General features: G+C 40.0%; 1 protein-coding gene across 1 annotated transcript in view; it reads right to left on the bottom strand.

Annotated features, from left to right (window-relative positions):
* Positions 1-556: 556 nt before the first annotated feature.
* LOC126187774 (lon protease homolog, mitochondrial-like) overlaps positions 557-22,705 on the bottom strand; it is a 157,763-nt gene continuing 135,614 nt past the window's right edge. The window contains exons 11-17 of the mRNA XM_049929041.1: positions 22,390-22,495; positions 22,128-22,295; positions 12,410-12,499; positions 1,736-1,901; positions 1,208-1,413; positions 903-1,067; positions 557-811 (exon numbers count right to left, since the gene is read on the bottom strand). Of these exons, the coding sequence (XP_049784998.1) occupies positions 641-811; positions 903-1,067; positions 1,208-1,413; positions 1,736-1,901; positions 12,410-12,499; positions 22,128-22,295; positions 22,390-22,495 (1,072 nt within the window). The 3' untranslated portion in view covers positions 557-640. The remainder of the gene's footprint in view (positions 812-902; positions 1,068-1,207; positions 1,414-1,735; positions 1,902-12,409; positions 12,500-22,127; positions 22,296-22,389; positions 22,496-22,705) is intronic.

Below are 22,705 nucleotides of genomic sequence, written 5' to 3'. Positions count from 1 at the left end.
CAGTTCCCTAACAGTTTACATGCTGGATTTTCTTGGGAAGACTACTGAGAATGCCTCCAGGTGTTTTTCTGTATTCCTGAGCCACCGAGAAGGCTGTAGCTTTACGAGATGCCCATTTGTTCACACTGGAAAGGCCTTTAAGGCCACTCAATCCATGGAATTCGATGTTGTGCCTCAGCTGCCAGTCAGTCTATAAATGGGACACTCCACTCAGCACAAAGCATAACACCTGTAATAAACAATAACTGTCCATCTTTTTTTGGCTTTCGGAAACGTTTTACAATAACAAAGCACAGATTAACTGGAACCCTCTGTCGAAAGCATTAGGTTGCAAAGGATTACAATATATGTGCAACACTGAAAAAAAGGTTTTAATCAAGAGGGCAACAAAACAGAATAGTTTACTTATTTCTTAAGATTTGTTGACTATTCCTTTTATATATACTCATGACGGGAGTATACAGTTCTTCATTTCTTATTCTGACTTCTCACAAAATTAATTAAAAATATGCTAAAATGTTTCCCATTAAACACTTCATACATAAAAAACACCCAGTTTCTTTGTATATAAACAAAAAATAACATTTTATTTCACATATATTACAGTATATATATGTATAAAGAGTTATGCACAATACATTCATACAGAAGCTGTACTGGCATTTGCCTCTGGAAAAACAATTGGAAAAACATCCTTATAATGATTTACAAAATGAACTTCAAGTCCATCAGTTATATATTTGGCAAGGTCGTTGAAGTCTTTCTTATTTTCATCTGGCAGGATAATACATTTCACCCCTGCCCTTTTTGCCTGTAATGAGAAATTAAATAAGTATTCAGTTTTTATTTACCACCCATCTCACAAACAATCTTATTGTTGAGGTAATGTTTCAGATACATACTGCAATGGTTTTCTCTTTAATGCCACCAACTGGCAAGATTTTGCCTGTGAGAGACACTTCACCTGTCATAGCTACATCCTGTCGAACAGGAGTATTTTTTGCTAAGGAGATCAATGCTGTGACAATTGTACAGCCTGCACTTGGTCCATCTTTTGGTGTTGCTCCCTGCAAACAAATAAGATTCCAGAACTCTGAAATTTTAAGATACCATTCAGTATAAGATGTAACAGATAATTACTACCAGTCCAAAACAGAAAATGTCCCATTCTCAGTGAGTAACTTAAAGACACCCTGAAAATACTCACTTCTGGTACATGAAGATGTAGGTGACTTGAATTGAGGAACTTTTTAGCTGTTTCATCATTTGCAACAAAATGTCGTGCAACGGTCAGGGCAATGCGAGCTGATTCTTTCATGACATCTCCCAAGTGACCAGTTAGTTCCAATGATCCCTCACCATCAGAGTCTGGTGGCCTACGTGTCATAGTCTCAATGAACAATGTCGATCCCCCTGAAATACAATTACATGATAACAGACATGTGTAGACTCAGATTCTCTCTCTCTCTCTCTCTCTCTCTCTCTCTCTCTCTCTCTCTCTCTCTCTGCAAAATTGATATTATGTCCATGTACAACTGACTGAAATGATGCAAAATATTGGTTAATCAGGACTGAATGAATTTCAAATAAGAACTACAGTGATTAATGTTCTCATCATCTTGTGTGTATTTGTTATGGTACATATAATACACCATAAAATAATGAAGATTGTATCGAAGTGCCTGATAAGATAGGAAAACTGTCAAATTAAGAAATGTATTATGCAGATACATACCCATTGCTGTCCATGCCAGACCCATGACTACACCTGGAGGTGTGACATCATATAAACGATCATGAGTGAACACAGGTTTACCGACAAATTCTGCTAAGTTCTCTGGTGTAACCTTCACTTTTTCTGCTTCCTTCCTGACAATCTTGAATGCTACTTTGCGAAGAACCTGTTAATAATTTACTGAAATGTATATGTTAAAAGCAAGTGGATACAAATAAGAAATTAAGACACACAATTAGTGGAAAAATTACTTGTTTACATCTCTCACACAAGACCCATAACAAAATTTTCTTGTCAAAATGACAGTGTAAGCACTTCTAAAAAATGACACTTGCTCCCATGAGACAAGGAAAAATTATCAAGGATTAAAATCTGTCTACAGGTCATAATAGATAGAATAGAAACTCAAACAAGCCACATATCAGGTAAACTGGCTATGGCCTTCTTTAAAATATCATCCCAGTGATTCCTTGTATGATTTAAACAAGATATGGAAAACCTATATTGGGACAGTTCATCTGAGATTTGAACTACTCTCAGTCTGAATGCTGGCCCAGTGTCTCAACCATTGTGTCATCTTATTTGGTTACACAAGAAAGAATCTTGTTGTTAGTCTATGTGTGAAACAGTAACTATTAATGTGCAGCTTAATGTAAAGAGCTTTACATAATGAAAAAGCTTACTATACTTCACAATACAAACATTGTTAGGAAATTATGAAGAGAATGGCATTATAGACAAATTATGCAAGATATTTATGTACCACAAAACATCATAGTTACACCTGAGAAACAAACAGGAAAGGAAGTAATAACACACACACTAGTAGACTTACAAGTGGAGTGCTGTCACATATTACACATCTACACACTAATGCCCGGTGAAGTACAACAACCACTGACCAGTACTTTTGTTTCACAACACTTGTCACAGACTATCATTTCCATAACATTTATTCAGAGTGTAATGTATATGATCCACATTTCTGTGTGAATATACCATCAGTAACTTTAAATTGGATGCTTAGTTTATTCATAAAATTCTAATGTAGTACACAAAATCAGACAGTGGAAAACAACAATATGAAAAGGACAGATGGATGCTCACCATACAGAGGAGGCACTGTGTCACAGACAGGCACAATGAAAAAATCTGAAAGATATTACAGTAGTAGTGCAAAACACACTGTCTCAGGGAGCTGGAGCTTGGCAGCTGGGGTCTAGCACCCTGACACAGGCATTTTGCATCACTCATGCTTGTGAGAGCACAAACTCCTGGAGACAGGGAATCTCACAAGAAATAAAATTTGTTGGCTACTCATTATTAAATTTGTCAAATACTCTCACTCCATAAGTGTGTCTGGCTCATCGGTCATCAGCAACGGCAGCTGAACCCGCACACCAAATGGTCAGTTGAGCTACCAGTCTGTATTGTGATGTTATGAGTGTGAGCTGCACTAACTCCTTGTTTGTTAACTGTGGTGGTGGCGTGTTATGAAGTAATTATGAATGTTTGATAATCAAAGTTATTAATTTTGCCTCACAGAGTATGGAAATACACTGTGACAGTTAACAGAGGGTGTATACGTGGTCAAGGAAAAAAATTTCCCGGATTTCTCAGTTAAAAATACACTTTCTCCCGAGTCAGTTAAGTGACATTATACTTTCCCTCGGAACTGTAAATCCTTTGAATGGTTATGGTTTTATATACCGGCATAGAATTTCCTGGCACTTAAGAAAACAATTCACGGGGAAAAAAAAAAAAAAACACATTTTGGAAAGATCTTTGATGTGCAGTAACATGTACGCTGCTTATTTTCGTACCACGAAAGTATAAATTCGAATTCCACCAACCACCACATGTTACTTTCTGAAGCACTGAAATTGAGACTGCAATGCACTTTTGCAAGCCAGTCATAGCTCATGTCACGTGATCTCGCCAGTTGATGACAGCAGATATTCAGAGCATAGGACACGTGATGTAGTCAGCCAATAGCGACATCTCTGTTAAGTAGCGCGAACACACAAACAGCAAAAGCTAATGGTAATTAATATACATAGTGGTGCTACAAGAAAAGCATAGCTTTCACATATAATATAATCTATAACTTCAACAAAGTTCGTCAAACGTTTAGCTACATGAAAAATCGAAATGTCGTCGTCTAATACCAAAAAAGCTGTTAATACAAATAGTACCCAAGACTGGTGTGGTTTCTCTATCTGATTAAGTCTATTTTGTCACTGTCTGATAGATAAAACAAAATAGGCCTTTCTAATATTGCAGCAATTGTAGCACACACCAAATAAACACGACTTTTGGCCATGACAGAACATAATTCACGAAGTACCAACATCAAATGGCTACTGGGCCTACTACAATCAAAAAGCTTTATGTTAGGAAGCAGTTTCACATTTTATTCATACGCTCCAGTTTCTCAAGCATGAGATCGAAAAGTAGTAGTACGAAATTTTCATATAAATTTGGAATCGTCATATTCATTCATAATTTTTGAGATGTCCCTGTTTCTTCTCCTTCCTCGTTCTAACAATCTTGTCATCACTAATTCTGTAACTATTCCTGTCATTGTCAAAACTTATTCTCCAGTTAACTTCACTAACCCTGCCACAATCACCAGTTTAGTTATCCCACAATTTCTCTCCGGTTAGGCGTTATTACATGTTCGTACAACGCGTTTTCCGTGCTACTCCCAGAATATAACTTAAGTGGCTGCTGGCCAGGGACTGTACAACTGGACCTTACTAGTGTAGTGACATGTCCAAAAATTTTCTGTCAAAATTTCATTGTCTTGGATACACCGAGAAAATAATATGTAATCTTTCTTACCACTTATTCCTGTTAGTCATTTATTTCCACTCTATTAGTCTGAACTTATGGATTTCGCTAGTAATTACGACAGCGCTGATCATTCACAAACTCAGTCAAGCACAGAAACAAAAAGCAACTGGCATTCATACGTTCGGTTTTATTCCGCTCAGCTCGTATAGCCCCATCCCTCTTTGTGGGCAGGAAAGTTTATTTCTAGATGGGATGAGGATTCTCCTGTCAGAGACATCACGTACACTATGGAAGCATTCAAAAATGTTTAAAAACCAACAGAGATGCGTTTAAAATCATATGAATAATCGATAGACCAACGTGCGCTGGATTCTAGGAGCTTTGTGAAACAAGGTTTTTTTCCTCAAGAATATGAATTAACCCCCCCACCCCCAACCCCCCTCCAAAGATCTGGGCCCGCTGCGCATGCATGAATCTGGCAGCTTTGGCGCACCAGTAAAATTTTTCCAGGTAGCATCTGGCTGCTTGCTGCCACTACTTCACAGCCAATGGTCACATTTCTGTAGGCAGAAGCGAGAAAAGGTACTAGTCATAAGTGACTCAACTGTGCATGGGCATGACCCCTCTTGCAAGTGATCAAACTAATCTAATGTAAAAAGCTATGATGTCACACTCATCAGAGGCAATTTGTTGTTATGAAGCACTGCATAGTATTCTTAAAGCCTTTGACACAGTTTACTGTTGGCAGATGCTTGTATGAGCACTGTATATTGCGAATTTCCTTTGAAATTTAAGTTTTGTTTTCGTTTTTTCTCTTGTTCATGTTTTATTGCTGCAGTATTATTCTGCAGTAGCGGGATATAGTAATATCCTTTGTTAGAGTATCAGTTCTTACCAGTCAAAATTACAAAAATTCAACTGAAAACTCAAACAATGAAAAATTCCCAGAATTCTAAAAAATTCCTGGGTTTTTCCCGGGTCTCCCAGTTGTCCCAGGTCGTATACAGCCTGTAATAATATTATGGGGTCAGTGGTAAGTTAATTATAAATCTACTATTGATGTGATTGTGTGCCCATGGTGATGAGAGACATGGAGGTGGGTGTGTAAGAGTGGTTTAAAACTTCTAGTGCACAATTCAGTACCAATATAAAGGAGCTAAATGCTAGTAACCAAGCTTAGGTTGGAGAGATATAAGCCAAACAAAACAGTAAAAAGCTATTATAGGCACTATAAATGCTAGCATAAAATCTCTTGGGGTGAATTTGCAGTTACGATAGAGTGTACATGCAATAACTTAAGATTAAGTGTTGCATAACAAAATACACGAGATTAACGATAAAATATCACCATTACAAACTGCTCCGTCTACTTAAAAGAGGACTTACAGTCAGACAATGTAATCTGGTAAGAAACAAAGTCAATGAACAATTCAGGGAAATAAATAATGAGCTGAAACAGATTAAGATTTTGTGGAACAGGAATTTTCTGATGTTCATGGGCAGATATCATACACAGAACTCCACTTAAATATTTTAGAATATGGGAAAGATTCTGATGTAACTATACTCCCAGGATCCACTCTTGCAAGTTTGGAGGGGCAGGTTAATGATTTAATAGAACAAGCAGTACAGGAAAAGATACAATCATGTCAGTACATCTTATTACATTGGGGAGAAAGAATGAAGGGCGAAATTCAGAAACTATGGAAATAACTCGAAAAAAACAAAAGAAAAGTTTAAGAAAATGAGAACAGTTTCCAATGTTTAAACTGGACGGTGATGTTCATACAACATATTTTTCAAGAGTATTTTCGAAGTTTCTTCCTAAGTGGTGGGATGATTCAAAGAAAGTTGATTTTGCACATAGTTTTTTGGAAGGGGTTGCAACCAAATGGGAAACTGCTAACTCAGAAGAATTTTCTTCCCGGGACAACTTTCAGGAATAATTCAAAAAGAAATATCAGTAAAAAGTACACAAGAAAAGTAAGCACAGAAATTTCAGATATTTAAGTAAAATTAAAAGGAAAAAAGGCATGTTTGAAGTAGTGTGTCAATGGCTTCGTGCATATATTAAAATAACTGAAATGTGCTCAACTGATATGTCCAGAAAAGCTCTTTGGGTTGCGTTTTCAATGCTATTTGCATGTAGGAATAATATTTAAGTGCCTTAGATCTCAGGAGAGTCTATGTTTGTATGGGCTAGAGGGAGCAGTGACCGCTGTTGCTGAATTATCTACTACATTACTTCATTTCTGATTTTCCATGTGGCAGTTTCTTTTCCTCCTCCCATCCTATTTTCTGTAAATGAGTTTCCTTAGAACTGTCCTGTTGTAAGTCTTCTAGTGTTTGGTACAGTTATGCACATCCTATTACATAGACATTATCTAGCATCAGTGAAACACATAAAGGATAAATACTATGTGAGTGGCAATGTGTTCCTGAGCCATAATAAAGAGGAATCAGTAAAGCCATTGTGACTAATTTACATGACCTATATCATGAAGGATAACCCAGAAATTTTGATTAAATGTGTTATAATTGACATTTCTTATGTTTACAGAACCTGCTCTAAATATTGGTATCACATAAAGGGGATTACAAAAGTATCTCTCCTCTTCAAAAGGTAACAGGGGAGATGATGTGATCTAATGGTATATTAATCAACTGTAATCTCCACTGCAGGTAAATGTTGTAGGCAGGATATAAAAATAAAAACCTGTCCCAAATTAAGCTTAGAGGCATAATTATTCAATTATCAAAATCCTGGGATATTGGATCCTTTTAAATACTACATATATCGCAAAGGTTAAGTATACCACATTAAATAAATAATATAAAAATTTTGTGAGCAGATGGCATGCAAACTATGGCTGTTAGTGATGTCACATTGAACGGGGGAAGAGAGATCGGTAGTACCCCCACGAGGCATGATTATTTGAGGTGCTAACAGAAAGCTTTAGTTTCTAATGCCTAATGCAAATCAAATAGGGCCATCTGAAACCCATACCACAAAGGAGAATGTAACGACATATATCGCTGTAGAAATTAAGTATTATTTGAAAGTATCTTTCTGCATAAAGATATGTATTTGACGGTGCTTATAAAAGGAGAATACCATTCATTTTTGAAGCTTACTCCAAAGTTGTAATGTAGATTACTTTACCTGAGCTTGAAGCTAGATTTTCAATATTGGCCAAAGTATCTGAGCTTTAGACAGGAATTGTAAGGTGACAAACAATCAGTAGATACTGTTCAATCAAAGCAACAAAAAAGGATGCAAGTTGTCCTACACATGTAACTTCTCTGGGTAAGTGGCAGTGCAGCAACAAACTAAGGTATTAGATATCTTTGAATGTTCTACAATGTCTTGGAGGAGGAGGAGATTAGTGTTTTACGTCCAGTCAACAACAAGGTCATTAGAGACGGGGCACAAGCTCAGATTAGGGAAGGAAGGGGAAGGAAATAGGCCATGCTGTTTGTCAAAGGAACCATCCCGGTATATGCCTGAAGTGATTTTGGGAAATCCAGGAAAACCTAAATCAGAATGGCTGGAGTTGAGTTTGAACCATCATCCTCCCAAATGCAAGTCCAGTGTGCTAACCATTGCACCAGCCCACTCTGCCTGCAGTGTCTAGCAAAAACATCTCGTAAATAAGTAGGCCAACGATACTGCACCATTGAATTTTTTTATGGTGCTTTGTGCAGGTGTAATGCACAAATATACTTCTGCATATTTTGTAGTAGCCTGCATATTTTTCACAGGGTTAACAGTAAGCTTGTTTGCTAAGAAATTTATGTTAGGGATTTTTGTACCTTTTGTGATTGAATAAGCATAATGGTTGAGCTGATACGACTTTTGTAGCAGAGGTGACTGTAACTATGACTAAGACTTACCTATCTTATCTGGTGGAGGTAGAGATCCAGTAAGAGGTAAAGTTTGTTACTCAGAATTTTCCCAGACATTAAGTTAGTGAGCAGTACAGAGGCTATCACTGCACCACTACTCTCTCCACAAAATATCAATAGTAGGGCATCAAAGACAATTTCCAGGGCTTGTGGAGGCGAATCAGGATAGTATGTTCTGTAGAATTGGCATATATCTTTATCCTCCAGGCCTCCCGGCGAACTACCTCTAAGGAACCAAGGAACGGGTCTTTGGGGTGGTGTGTGGGATGGGTATCTGTCTTTGGAGTACGGATTCTTCTCTTCTTTGGTTCCCAAGTTCCTAGTTCTCTTTTTTCCTTTTTGTCTTTTCTAACTGGAGTACCATGACTATCACCTCTCTTTCCATATGCAATAGTTTCCATCACAAACATCCTTCAGTTATCCGTTTAAGTAAAACCTGTTTTCATAGGACCACCAGAGAAAAGCATGCACCAATAACCTCCTGACAATGTAAATAAAAGATTACATAAGCAATAATAACTGATCATTACATCACATACTAGTAGACAGGGCCCAGTTATAAATAATTATCCTCAATATATTACTGAATTACAAATTCTCATGCTAACTAGTCCTTGAATAGAGAAAAATTGACAAAAAGCATAAATAATTTATGACTGAAACATTTAAATATAATTTACCTCATGAAATGCAATGCACAATGAGGAATTAATTACTTTGAAAAAAAGTTTAAGTAACTGTGTGCACAGTTGAGCGCACGAGCAGAATTTGAATAAGTTGTTATCAGATGACGGAGTTAAATTTATATAAAATACCTAAGGCAATTTGTTTGCTGTTCTTCTGGGTGAGTAATTCAAGCAGATAACATCAAAAGAAATGAAGTACAATCAGTTCCTAGTCACTGACTGCAGTGACTATAGCTTCAGATGTGGATGACAGTTCATAAGGAAGGACTAAATGACTAATGAAGGCGCTGAGGTACATTCAGCCCAAGTTACTCAGTGGAAAATATAACACAGGGATTAATGAATATCAGTCTATGTGGATAATCCATGTGTAAAATATAAATGATGGTACTATGTTGCAATGGTAAAGGATTTCATAAAATAAATACTGTAAAAGAACATTTAATATCTCAAAAGTGAAGTTTGTATATGGTTCCATTTATGTAACTATTCAATGTTAGAACATAAAAAGTTTGTTCTAACTCAATACTCAAGAAAATCCTTTGTTTATTTAGATGACAGAAATGTCATGACATCATTTGTCTCAGTGGGAGGAAATGAAGCGTAAATATCACTTCAAGGAAAGTGATGTGATATACCATGACTGATGTCCGTGACTTTTGGGAGTATGTTTTCATGTTGGTTATGTATGCCATTTTGATTGGTATTCTGTGGGGAGAATTTTTGTATTTCTTACATGCATCTTCATGAGTTAGAATGGACACAGCTTATCTACCAGTCAGGGCGATGTGGATAGTTGTCTGTGTACTGTGGCACTTGCTGTTAGGAAGTTTACTCTAGGCCACTGCCATCTCGCCTAGGAAGTGCACTGAGGGTCCATGGAAGAGAGGATTGTCACATCAGCATTGTCACGATAGATGTGCTAAGTCTGAAGAGTTTGTCCGATAGTCTTATGGGTTACACGGAATGTCATATAGGTTACACGGAATGTCATGACATGCTTTTTACATTACAACCTGTAAGTAATGTATAAATGAAATGTTCTTATGTGTGTAACAAGAGGCAATATATGCATACATGTCAAATAAGAGTTTAGTGTCATTTCATAAAAGTGCAGCTAGCACAGATGAAGTTGCAGTGGCGACAAAGTCTGAAGATACACAGAAGAAATACTGGTAAATTCTGACAGTGAATCGTACACCATGTCAGAAATTAATTAACAACAGTGACCAAATATATAATTTGCAAATTATATACCAAAAATAACATGACACATTTCAACCAATAATAGCAAAACCTCATAACTGTGTGTCAAGATCACAACAGCTTATGCGTGCGATTTTCCTCGCTCGACAGTGACAACTGGCCACCCATCGACAGGTGCCTTGACACCTGGTTAGATGATAGCAGTGTGGCAGACTTCAGCACTTTTCTGCTCTCACATTGTCAGCATTAAAGTGTTTCTTACTATAGTATTAAATTGTTTCTTCTTGTAGTTTGATTTTCTGACCAAAATACCTTTGATAAATCGAGTGAACACTGTGCAGTTACACAATGCTTGTTGATTGCTAGATGTGTATTTATCACGTGTCATTTCCCTACTTAAAGTTATAGTACTTGCCATGCAGTGGTTTTTGCATACTTCAGTCTTATGAAAGCTGTTTAAGTGTTATAAAATACTTGTAAGCGGAATAACACTTGGGATATATTGTCTGCTTTGGGTTTAATGCAGGGGTGCAGGTAACAGAAGCAACTGGATGCATTTTTATCATATGGGGGAGCAATGCTATTGGACAAATCAGGTCAGAAAAGGATTTTCCTGTGTCAAGGATTGTTCTGACATGAATGAATTTCCATGTTGAGAAAATCCTGATAATTGACAAGTGTAAAGAACTATGACATTTTCATTCAATAAGTAAGATGCAGATGTTGGGTGTAGAAGTACTGCATGCCCTGGGGTGATTATTACTAAATTTTTGTTTGAATGTCATCAGTTCACTCACTGAACATTGCTATGCAATACTGTTATTGATGGCAAGTTCTAATGCCTTTATGTTAATTTTTTAAAAAGGAATTAATGACTGAATCCTAACAAAAGACATGCCCTCGAGAAAAGGGCAGCGTGAACACCTAATATTTGTTTGTTAGTTTGTATATAGCTGGTCTTCTCTAGCAAATACAGAAGAAGATAATCTACAAACTGGGAGAATTTACTGTGCAAACATGAAATGTGGACTGCAAACCATAAATGGAAGAGGAATAAAGGAATAAAAGTGTAGATGAGGAAGAATTATCACAGTGCAAGATTGCACCTTTGTTCTTGAATAACACCAATAAAATATAATGTTAAATGCACATATAATACTTGTAATTATACTTGGAGAGTAAGAATATGACTAATAAAATATTATGAAAGTGAAGTCCACCTTATTACAAGGTCACCTTGTATTAGAAAGTAGGCAGTTCCGCACCTAATCTTCTTTATATGGAAGCCATATATGAACCGGCTGGGTCAGATGATTTCAAGTTGGTTGAGATGCTGGTTAATTTTGGACATTACTAGTGTCACCTCAACTCTTCAGACTCTTGGTGACACTCCACTGCTCAGTGAACCCAGTCACTGAGAATTAATATTCACTCAAGACTAATTTTGGCTGATTTCGTTCTACCAAATATTATGTAAGCCAACATCACACTCAACACTTCTGGTTCAATACTCACTCCCATATCCAATAGTCTGCCTTGATTTAAAGCCAAAACAGCCAACCATTTTGACTAACATATGTTTCCACAAAGGTACCAATAATCAAGTCTACATATGTATTGCATATGCCCTGCAGAACAGTCTGCTTCACCACAGTAACAAACAAAAGACACAAAACATTCAGGAACAGTGTGGTCACCTCACAAAGATACTATTTTGGATGGTTGGTGTTTTTATTATTCTGACAAGTATCCAGGTATTGAAGCTTTCTGATGAATTAAAACTGTGTGCCACACTGAAACTCCCACCCAAACATTTGCTTTCATAGCCAACCGCCTTATTTATTTGGAGGTTTTTGAGATGAGAAAGGCTACTTTGATGTCATCATGATTGGACATGAGGTTCAAATTTCAAGAGAAAGGCTACTTTGGAGGTGGGTCCCCAATGTAATGGTGCTCCCTACAAAACTGACCTCCAGTTAAACGGTTAAGTACATATCACTTACATGCATTAATGTTCTACCTTCCTGAAAACAAAAAATCACACATGGGAAAACTTAACTAGCAAAATATACTCGCTCACCTTCTCGATGTACTTCTGCAAATTCCGCACGCCGCTCTCTCTACAGTACGATCTTATTAAAGTATTAAGCGAACTGTCTTCAAGAGTTATCTGAAACATAGATGCTTTAAATTAATGTTGACCCAGTTACATGTTCTGTAGGCAATTTGTGTAGCAAATCATAGTGATATAGAAGGAGCTTGTTTACAAATTATTAATGTAATATGTTTTACACACACACACACACACACACACACACACACACACACACACACCTTCCTTTGTGGTATTATATGCTTCAAGATTCGAAACAGAGATTTGTGTATGGAATAGTTGGTGTAAGGAGGAGAAGGGGGCATCTGTATTTTTGAAGTTCAACTTTTTTTTGTGTCAGGAATTTAATATTGCCAAACAAACATTCCACGTGGGAAAAATATATCTAAAAAAAAAAGATGATGTAACTTACCAAACGAAAGTGTTGGTATGTTGATAGACACACGAATAAACACACACACAAAATTCAAGCTTTCGCAAACCACGGTTGCTTCATCAGGAAAGAGGGAAGGAGAGGGAAAGACGAAAGGATGCGGGTTTTAAGGGAGAGGGTAAGGAGTCATTCCAATCCCGGGAGCGGAAAGACTTACCTTAGGGGGAAATAAGGACAGGTATACACTCGCGCGCACACACACACACACACACACACACACACACACACACACACACATCCAACTGCACATATACAGACACAAGCAGACATTTGTAAAGGCAAAGAGTTTGGGCAGAGACGTCAGTCGAGGCGGAAGTACAGAGGCAAAGATGATGTTGAATTAGAGGTGAGGTATGAGCGGCGGCAACTTGAAATTAGTGCAGGTTGAGGCCTGGTGGGTAACGGGAAGAGAGGGTATACTGAAGGGCAAGTTCCCATCTCAGGAGTTCTGATAGGCTGGTGTTAATGGGAAGTATCCAGATAACCCGGATGGTGTAACACTGTGCCAAGATGTGCTGGCCATGCACAAAGGCATATTTAGCCACAGGGTGATCCTCATTACCCACAAACACTGTCTGCCAGTGTACATTCATGCGAATGGACAGTTTGTTGCTGGTCATTCCCACATAGAAAGCTTCGCAGTGTAGGCAGGTCAGTTGGTAAGTCACGTGGGTGCTTTCACACGTGGCTCTGCCTTTGATCGTGTACACCTTCCGGGTTACAGGACTGGAGTAGGCGGTGGTGGGAGGGTGCATGGGACAGGTTTTACACCGGGGGCAGTTACAAGGGTAGGAGCCAGAGGGTAGGGAAGGTGGTTCGGGGATTTCATAGAGATGAACCAAGAGGTTACGAAGGTTAGGTGGACGGCGGAAAGACACTCTTGGTGGAGTGGGGAGGATTTCATGAAGGATGGATCTCATTTCAGGGCAGGATTTGAGGAAGTCGTATCCCTGCTGGAGAGCCACATTCAGAGTCTGATCCAGTCCCAGAAAGTATCCTGTCACAAGTGGGGCACTTTTGGGGTTCTTCCGTGGGAGATTCTGGGTTTGAGGGGATGAGGAAGTGGCTCTGGTTATTTGCTTTTGTACCAGGTCGGGAGGGTAGTTGCGGGATGCGAAAGCTGTTTTCAGGTTGTGGGTGTAATGGTTCAGGGATTCCAGACTGGAGCAGATTCGTTTGCCACGAAGACCTAGGGTGTAAGGAAGGGACCATTTGATATGAAATAGGTGGCAGCTGTCATAATGGAGGTACTGTTACTTGTTGGTGGGTTTGATGTGGACAGATGTGTGAAGCTGGCCATTGGACAGATGGAGGTCAATGTCAAGGAAAGTGGCATGGGATTTGGAGTAGGACCAGGTGAATCTGATGAAACCAAAGGAGTTGATGTTGGAGAGGAAATTCTGGAGTTCTTCTTCACTGTGAGTCCAGATCATGAAGATGTCATCAACAAATCTGTACAAAACTTTGGGTTGGCAGGCCTGGGTAACGAAGAAGGCTTCCTCTAAGCGACCCATAAATAGGTTGGCATACGAGGGGGCCATCCTGGTACCCATGGCTGTTCCCTTTAATTGTAGGTATGTCTGGCCTTCGAAAGTGAAGAAGTTGTGAGTCAGGATGACACTGGCTAAGGTGATGAGGAAAGAGGTTTTAGGTAGGGTGGCAGGTGATTGGCGTGAAAGGAAGTGCTCCATCGCAGCGAGGCCCTGGACGTGCGGAATATTTGTGTATAAGGATGTGGCATCAATGGTTATAAGGATGGTTTCCGGGGGTAACAGATTGGGTAAGGATTCCAGGCATTTGAGAAAGTGATTGGTGTCTTTGATGAAGGATGGGAGACTGCATGTAATGGGTTGAAGGTGTTGATCTACGTAGGCAGAGATATGTTCTGTGGGGGCTTGGTAACCAGCTACAATGGGGCGGCCGGGATGATTAGGTTTGTGAATTTTAGCAACTAGGTAGAAGGTAGGGGTGCGGGGTGGTGGTGGGGTCAGGAGGGTGATGGAGTCAGGTGAAAGGTTTTGTAGGGGGCCTAAGATTCTGAGGATTCCTTGAAGCTCTGCCTGGACATCAGGAATGGGATTACCTTGGAAAACTTTGTATGTAGTGTTGTCTGAAAGCTGACGCAGTCCCTCAGCCACATACTCCCGACGATCAAGTACCACGGTCGTGGAACCCTTGTCCGCCGGAAGAACGACGATGGATCAGTCAGCCTTCAGATCACAGATAGCCTGGGCTTCAGCAATGGTGATGTTGGGAGTAGATATAAGGTTTTTCAAGAAGGATTGAGAGGCAAGGCTGGAACCGAGAAATTCCTGGAAGGTTTGGAGAGGGTGATTTTGAGGAAGAGGAGGTGGGTCCCGCTGTGACGGAGGATGGAACTGTTCCAGGCAGGGTTCAATTTGGATAGTGTCTTGGGGAGTTGGATCATTAGGAGTAGGATTAGGATTATTTTTCTTCGTGGCAAAGTGATATTTCCAGCAGAGAGTACGAGTGTATGACAGTAAATCTTTGACGAGGGCTGTTTGGTTTAATCTGGGAGTAGGGCTGAAGGTGAGGCCTTTGGATAGGACAGAGGTTTCGGATTGGGAGAGAGGTTTGGAGGAAAGGTTAACTACTGAATTAGGGTGTTGTGGTTCCAGATTGTGTTGATAAGAATTTTGAGGTTTTGGGGGGAGTGGAGCTAGAAGTGGGAGATTGAGTAGATGGGAGAGACTGGGTCTGTGTGAAATGAGAGGAGGTTGAGGTTTGCTGGAAAGGTTGCGGAGGGCGAGTGAGTTGCCTTTCCGGACATGGGAAACCAGGAGATTGGATAGTTTTTTGAGGTGGAGGGTGGCATGCTGATCTAATTTGCGGTTGGCCTGTAGAAGGATGCTCTGAACAGCCGGTGTGAATGTGGGAGAGGAAAGATTGAGGACTTTTATTAAGGATAGGAGTTGAAGGGTGTGTTCATTGGCTGAGTTGATGTGTAGGTGAAGGATTAAGTGGGTGAAGGCTATGGATTGTTCAGTTTGGAACTGGTATAGGGACTGATGGAAAGAAGGGTTACAGCTAGAGATGGGAACTTTAAGTGTGAGGCCTTTGGGGGTAATGCCAAATGTCAGACAAGCCTGAGTAAATAAAATATGGGAACGTAATCTGGCTAGGGCGTAGGCATGTTTGCGGAGGGAATGTAAATAAAACTTAATGGGGCCGTTGTGGGGATGTTGTGAGGGTGTCTTTCCGTTCCCGGGATTGGAATGACTCCTTACCCTCTCCCTTAAAACCCACATCCTTTCGTCTTTCCCTCTCCTTCCCTCTTTCCTGATGAAGCAACCGTTGGTTGCGAAAGCTTGAATTTTGTGTGTATGTTTGTGTGTCTATCGACCTGCCAGCACTTTCGTTTGGTAAGTCACATCATATTTGTTTATATGTGTAGATGGATATGTGTGTGTGTGCGAGTGTGTACCCGTCCTTTTTTCCCCCTAAGGTAAGTCTTTCCGCTCCCAGGACTGGAATGACTCCTTACCCTCTCCCTTAAAACCCACATCCTTTCGTCTTTCCCTCTCCTTCCCTCTTTCCTGATGAGGCAACAGTTTGTTGTGAAAGCTTGAATTTTGTGTGTATGTTTGTGTTCGTTTGTGTGTCTGTCGACCTGCCAGCACTTTCATTTGGTAAGTCACATCATCTTTGTTATTAGATATATTTTTCCTTCGTGGAATGTTTCCTTCTGTTATTAGATTATATATATATAATAGAAGGAAACATTCCACGAAGGACAAATATATCTAAAAACAAAGATGATGTGACTTACCAAATGAAAGTGCTGGCAGGTCGACAGACACACAAACGAACACAAACATACACACAAAATTCAAGCTTTCGCAACCAACGGTTGCCTCGTCAGGAAAGAGGGAAGGAGAAGGAAAGACAAAAGGATATGGGTTTTAAGGGAGAGGGTAAGGAGTCATTCCAATCCCGGGAGCGGAAAGACTTACCTTAGGGGGAAAAAAGGACAGGTATACACTCGCACACACACACACATATCCATCCACACATGCACAGACACAAGCAGAAATGTCTGCTTGGTATGATGAGGCAACAGTTTGTTGCGAAAGCTTGAATTTTGTGTGTATGTTTGTGTTCGTTTGTGTGTCTGTCGACCTGCCAGCACTTTCATTTGGTAAGTCACATCATCTTTGTTTTTAGATATATTTTTCCTTCGTGGAATGTTTCCTTCTATTATATATATATATATCAAAATGTCTGCTTGTGTCTTGTATGTATGGATGGATATGTGTGTGTGTGCGAGTGTGTACCTGTCCTTTTTTCCCCCTAAGGTAAGTCTTTCCGCTCCCGGGATTGGAATGACTCCTTACCCTCTCCCTTAAAACCCATATCCTTTTGTCTTTCCTTCTCCTTCCCTCTTTCCTGACGAGGCAACCGTTGGTTGCGAAAGCTTGAATTTTGTGTGTATGTTTGTGTTTGTTTGTGTGTCTATCGACCTGCCAGCGCTTTTGTTTGGTAAGTCTCATCATCTTTCTTTTTAAATATATTTTTCCCACATGGAATGTTTCCCTCTATTATATATATATATATATATATATATATATATATATATATATATATATATATTTAAAAAGAAAGATGATGAGACTTACCCAACAAAAGCGCTGGCAGGTCGATAGACACACAAATAAACACAAACATACACACAAAACTCTAGCTTTCGCAACCAACGGTTGCCTCGTCAGGAAAGAGGGAAGGAGAAGGAAAGACAAAGGGATATGGATTTTAAGGGAGAGGGTAAGGAGTCATTCCAATCCCGGGAGCGGAAAGACTTACCTTAGGGGGAAAAAAGGACAGGTATACACTCGCACACACACACACACACACACACATATCCATCCATACATACAAGACACAAGCAGACATTCTGCTTGTGTCTTGTATGTATGGATGGATATGTGTGTGTGTGCGAGTGTATACCTGTCCTTTTTTCCCCCTAAGGTAAGTCTTTCCGCTCCCGGGATTGGAATGACTCCTTACCCTCTCCCTTAAAATCCATATCCCTTTGTCTTTCCTTCTCCTTCCCTCTTTCCTGACGAGGCAACCGTTGGTTGCGAAAGCTAGAGTTTTGTGTGTATGTTTGTGTTTATTTGTGTGTCTATCGACCTGCCAGCGCTTTTGTTGGGTAAGTCTCATCATCTTTCTTTTTAAATATATTTTTCCCACGTGGAATGTTTCCCTCTATTATATTCATATATATATATATATATATATATATATATATAAACAAAGATGATGTGACTTACCAAATGAAAGTGCTGGCAGGTCGACAGACACACAAACATACACACAAAATTCAAGCTTTCGCAACCAACGGTTGCCTCGTCAGGAAAGAGGGAAGGAGAAGGATGGATATGTGTGTGTGTGCGAGTGTGTACCCGTCCTTTTTTCCCCCTAAGGTAAGTCTTTCCGCTCCCGGGACTGGAATGACTCCTTACCCTCTCCCTTAAAACCCACATCCTTTCGTCTTTCCCTCTCCTTCCCTCTTTCCTGATGAGGCAACAGTTTGTTGCGAAAGCTTATATATATATATATATATATATATATATATAAAAACAAAGATGATGTGACTTACCAAATATGTGTGTGTGTGTGTGTGTGTGTGTGTGTGTGTGTTTTAGGGGGGAAGGGTTGGTGGGGTGGGGGGTTAGCCATATGCAGTTACAATGTTTTTTGAAAGTCATACGCAGTTACAATGTCTTTTGAAAGCCATATGAAGTTACAATGTCTTTTGAATTTGTAAGAAATATGCACAACAAAACAAAAATTAACATGTTAATTTGCTTTTCATGTTTGCAACTATTTGGATTTCTCTTGATGTTCTTCAGTTTGCAGCTATCTCAGTATGTCTCATGTTTTGTATGCATCAAGTAGAAAAAATCATTAATGCCTACTGTCAACTGTACAGTTTCCAGAAATACTGTCTCTAAATACATCAATTGTATTGAATAATATGAGTAGTGTTTGGCTGATTAAGTCTCAAGCCAGTACAACTCCATATCCATTTCACATATAATCTATACGATACTATTACATTACATAAAGTAACGGAAAGGCAACCATTCACCCATAGCAGACTAGCGTTTGTACACAGACACATATAACAGGAAATAGTGTTCACTACCTTTCAAGCTCTGGTTCTTTTTCTAGTAGAATGTACATACACATACACACACACACACACACACACACACACACACACACACACTCACACTCTACCACAGCCATCACTGAGAGCAGTTGCCTTGGTTGATGGTTGTGGGGAGGGGTTGGGAAGAACACAAGCAGCGTAGTGCAAGGAAGGAGTGTGAGAGACAGATGACTCTGTGGCTGCACAACAAGACGAAAGGAGTTTTCTGTGGAAGTACAGCATATAAGAGATATAGAAAGTGGCACAGTGGGGAGAGGGAGGGGGTAAAATAGAGGATGGTTGAGGTGTAAATGGAGATAGGGAGAGAAAGAGGATAAGGGTGGATAGGCAGTGGGGAAAGAGGAAGGGCACGAGGGGGCAGGGGGATAGATAATTTCCACATGTGGAGGGGGGAGGAAGAGTGGTGGGAGACGGCTGTACAAAATCTGGACAGGAATAGAGTGGTAGGAATGACAACAGAAGAGAAAAGGAACAGGTTAGCAGAGGGTTACGCCAGGGGGATTGCGAGAATGAGGATATGCTGGAGAGACAATTCCCACCCGCCTATTTCAGACAAATTTGTGCTGGAAGGGAGTATCCAGATGGCATACATAGTGAAGCAACTATTAAAGCCATCTATGTAGTGGTGTGCAGCATGTTCAGCAAATGGATGGTCAAGTTCATGGTTGGCCACCATTTAGCGGTGGCCATTCATGTGAGTAGACATTAGGTTAGCTGTCATGCCCATATAGAATACTGCACACCAATTGCTGCATAGCTAATATAACACAGCTGCTTTCACCTTGTCCTGCCTTTTAAAGAGTTGAAAATGCCTCAGACTAGGTTGCGGTAGGAGGTGGTGGTTGGGTCTATGGGACAAGTCTTGCACTTCGGTCATTCACTAGGAAATAATCCATGGGGTGTAGGACTGGGTGCAAGCAAGATTGGAAAAAGGACAGACAAGGACATCTACTTTAGGGGACACGGTTAGTATTTACAGTAGGATATCACTCGCCTCATGGCATGACGAGAGGTGGTTGAAACCCTAATGAAGGGTGTGGTTGAGCTTTTCCTGGCTGGAGTGATACAGGGTATTCAGAGAAGTGGTGGTCAGTGACTGTTTAACAGGATTACCGGTGTCAGAGGAGAAGATGACATGGGACAAATGGGTAGGATACTGGCTGTCAATAAAGGAACTGACAATGTTATTAGCACATTTGACAACTCCTGCTTTCTACTGCAGATATGGCACCCACAGGGGAGAGGCTGTACGGAAGTGACTTTCTGACATGGAACAGGTGATGGCTGTCAAAGTGGAGGTATTGGTGATTGATGTGCTGATATGAACAGACATATTTATGGAGCCATCTCAAAGGTGAGATTAACATCTAGGAAGCTCATTGAGTTGACAAGGACCAGGTGAAGTGGATTTGGGAGTGCATGTTGAGGATATGGAGGAAAGTGATGATGATGATGATGATGTTTGGTTTGTGGGGCGCTCAACTGCGTGGTTATCAGCGCCCGTACAATTATCCAATCTTTGCTCAGTCCAATTTCGCCACTTTCCTGGATGATGATGAAATGATGAGGACAACACAAACACCCAGTCATCTCGAGGCAGGTGAAAATCCCTGACCCCGCCGGGAATCGAACCCGGGACCCCGTGCTCGGGAAGCGAGAACGCTACCGCGAGACCACGAGCGGCGGACTATATGGAGGAAAGTGAGGTTGTCCTCACAATGATACAAAATCATGAAAATGTTATCAATGAATCTGAACCAGAAAAAGAGGTTTTAGTTTTGACTGGACATAAGGAAGTATTCCTCCAGATGGCTCATAACTAACTTGGTAAAGGATGGTGCCATGTGAGTACCCACAGCAGCAGCACTGATTTGTTTACAGATTTGATCTTCAAAAGTGAAGTAATTGAAGTGGTGGGCCACAAGGATTATGAAAGAGATGGTGGTTTGGTATCAGGATGACACTGGGAAAGGTTCCAAGGCCATAAGGTCACGGGCATGGCATTGGTCTATAAGGACATCACGTGCGAAGTGACCATCAAGGAGTAAGGAGGTAACGGGACAGAAAGTGATAAAAGGTGTGAAGGAAGTGAGCAGTGTCTTGGATGTAAGAAGGGAGATTACAGACAATAGTTTGGAAGTGTTGGTCAACAACGGCAAAAGTTCGTTCTGTGGATGTATTGTAACGAGCCACAGTGGGACGACCAGTGGGGGAAATTGTCTGGTTGGGTTTGTGCAGTGGGGAGTATGTAAAAGCTAGGAGTCCAAGAGGTTCCTTGTGTGAGGAGGGAGATGGTTTCAGGTGTCAGGATTTAGGAGGGACCCAAGGCCCTGAGGAGTGGTCGTGTACGGCTTCTGGGATGGGATCATGTTTGTAAGGTTTACATACAGAGGTGTCAAGAACTTGGTGGAGATCCTCATTCACACAGTCACCACAATTCATGACAACAGTGGGGATATTTAGGAAAAGATGGTGAGGCCAGATTAGTAGTGAGGAACTCCTGAAAGGTGACTAGGCAGAAGAGGAGGAGGATCACAGATGGAGGGAGGTTGGAACTGTTTTGAACAGGTTCTATTTGGTGTTTTGGCTAGCTATTATTAGTGGAGTGCATGGAAAAGAACTGTGTCCCCAGCAGACAACACATAAAGGAATGAAAGCACTGTACAAGTCCAGCATAGCTGCACTTAAATTTTGGGCTAAATGTGAGGCCTTTAGAAAGTACTGAGATGTCTGCAAAGGTCAGGGTTTTGACAGAAAGGTTGACGACAGCATTTTACTTCTCTTTAACCCACATATAGCTATAATGAGTGATTCTACAGCACACAATGAACTAACTGTATATGCTCCTTAGCTTGCTATTTTCTTATTGTAGATGCTGTTGCTTGGTATTCTATTGTGTGGACTGAACGGCATTCTTCATTAAAATGAGCATTTATAAGAGATTTATGGGTCATACTATTTTGTTAATATAGCAGATTATATGATTTAAACATATCACAAACTACTTATTTCACACAGTAGTAATTACATCTAATTTGAGTAAAAGTAAATCATACCTGGTCCTGAGTTAGACCACACTCTGCCATTGCTTGGGGAACAAGATATTGTTTTGATATAGCAAGCTTCTCTTCAGCGACATAACCTGACATATCTATCATTTCCATCCGATCTCTCAACGGCTCTGGAATTGTTTCTGTAACATTGGCTGTGCAAATAAAAAGCACCTGAAATATAATTGGCAGAAAAATAAAATTTCATAAATGTGCTCACCATAATACAAGTGTATTTTTCTAGATAATGCAAATTCATGTGAGTTACCTTTGAAAGATCTACAGGAACATCTAGGTAATGATCTAAGAAATTGTGATTTTGTTCTGGATCCAATACTTCCAGCAATGCCGAGGTGGGATCTCCTTGATAACCCCTAAAAATCAAATCATAAATGTCTTAATATCTTGTTATGTGAACTCAAAAAATAATATGTTATTAAGCTATATAAATGTCAATGGATGACCCTTGGATAAATAGATATATGAGTACTAGGTGATGCAGCAGAACAGAGTTAGTTCTACAACTTAAAAGCAAGGAAGAAAAAACACACTGGGCTGCAGCAACTCCAAGCATTTCTAACAAA

The sequence above is a fragment of the Schistocerca cancellata genome, chromosome 5, assembly GCF_023864275.1.
Source record: "Schistocerca cancellata isolate TAMUIC-IGC-003103 chromosome 5, iqSchCanc2.1, whole genome shotgun sequence".
Lineage (NCBI taxonomy): Eukaryota > Metazoa > Arthropoda > Insecta > Orthoptera > Acrididae > Schistocerca > Schistocerca cancellata.
The sequence above is the reverse complement of the archived record's forward strand: the minus strand, read 5'-3'. Positions and strand labels throughout refer to the sequence as shown.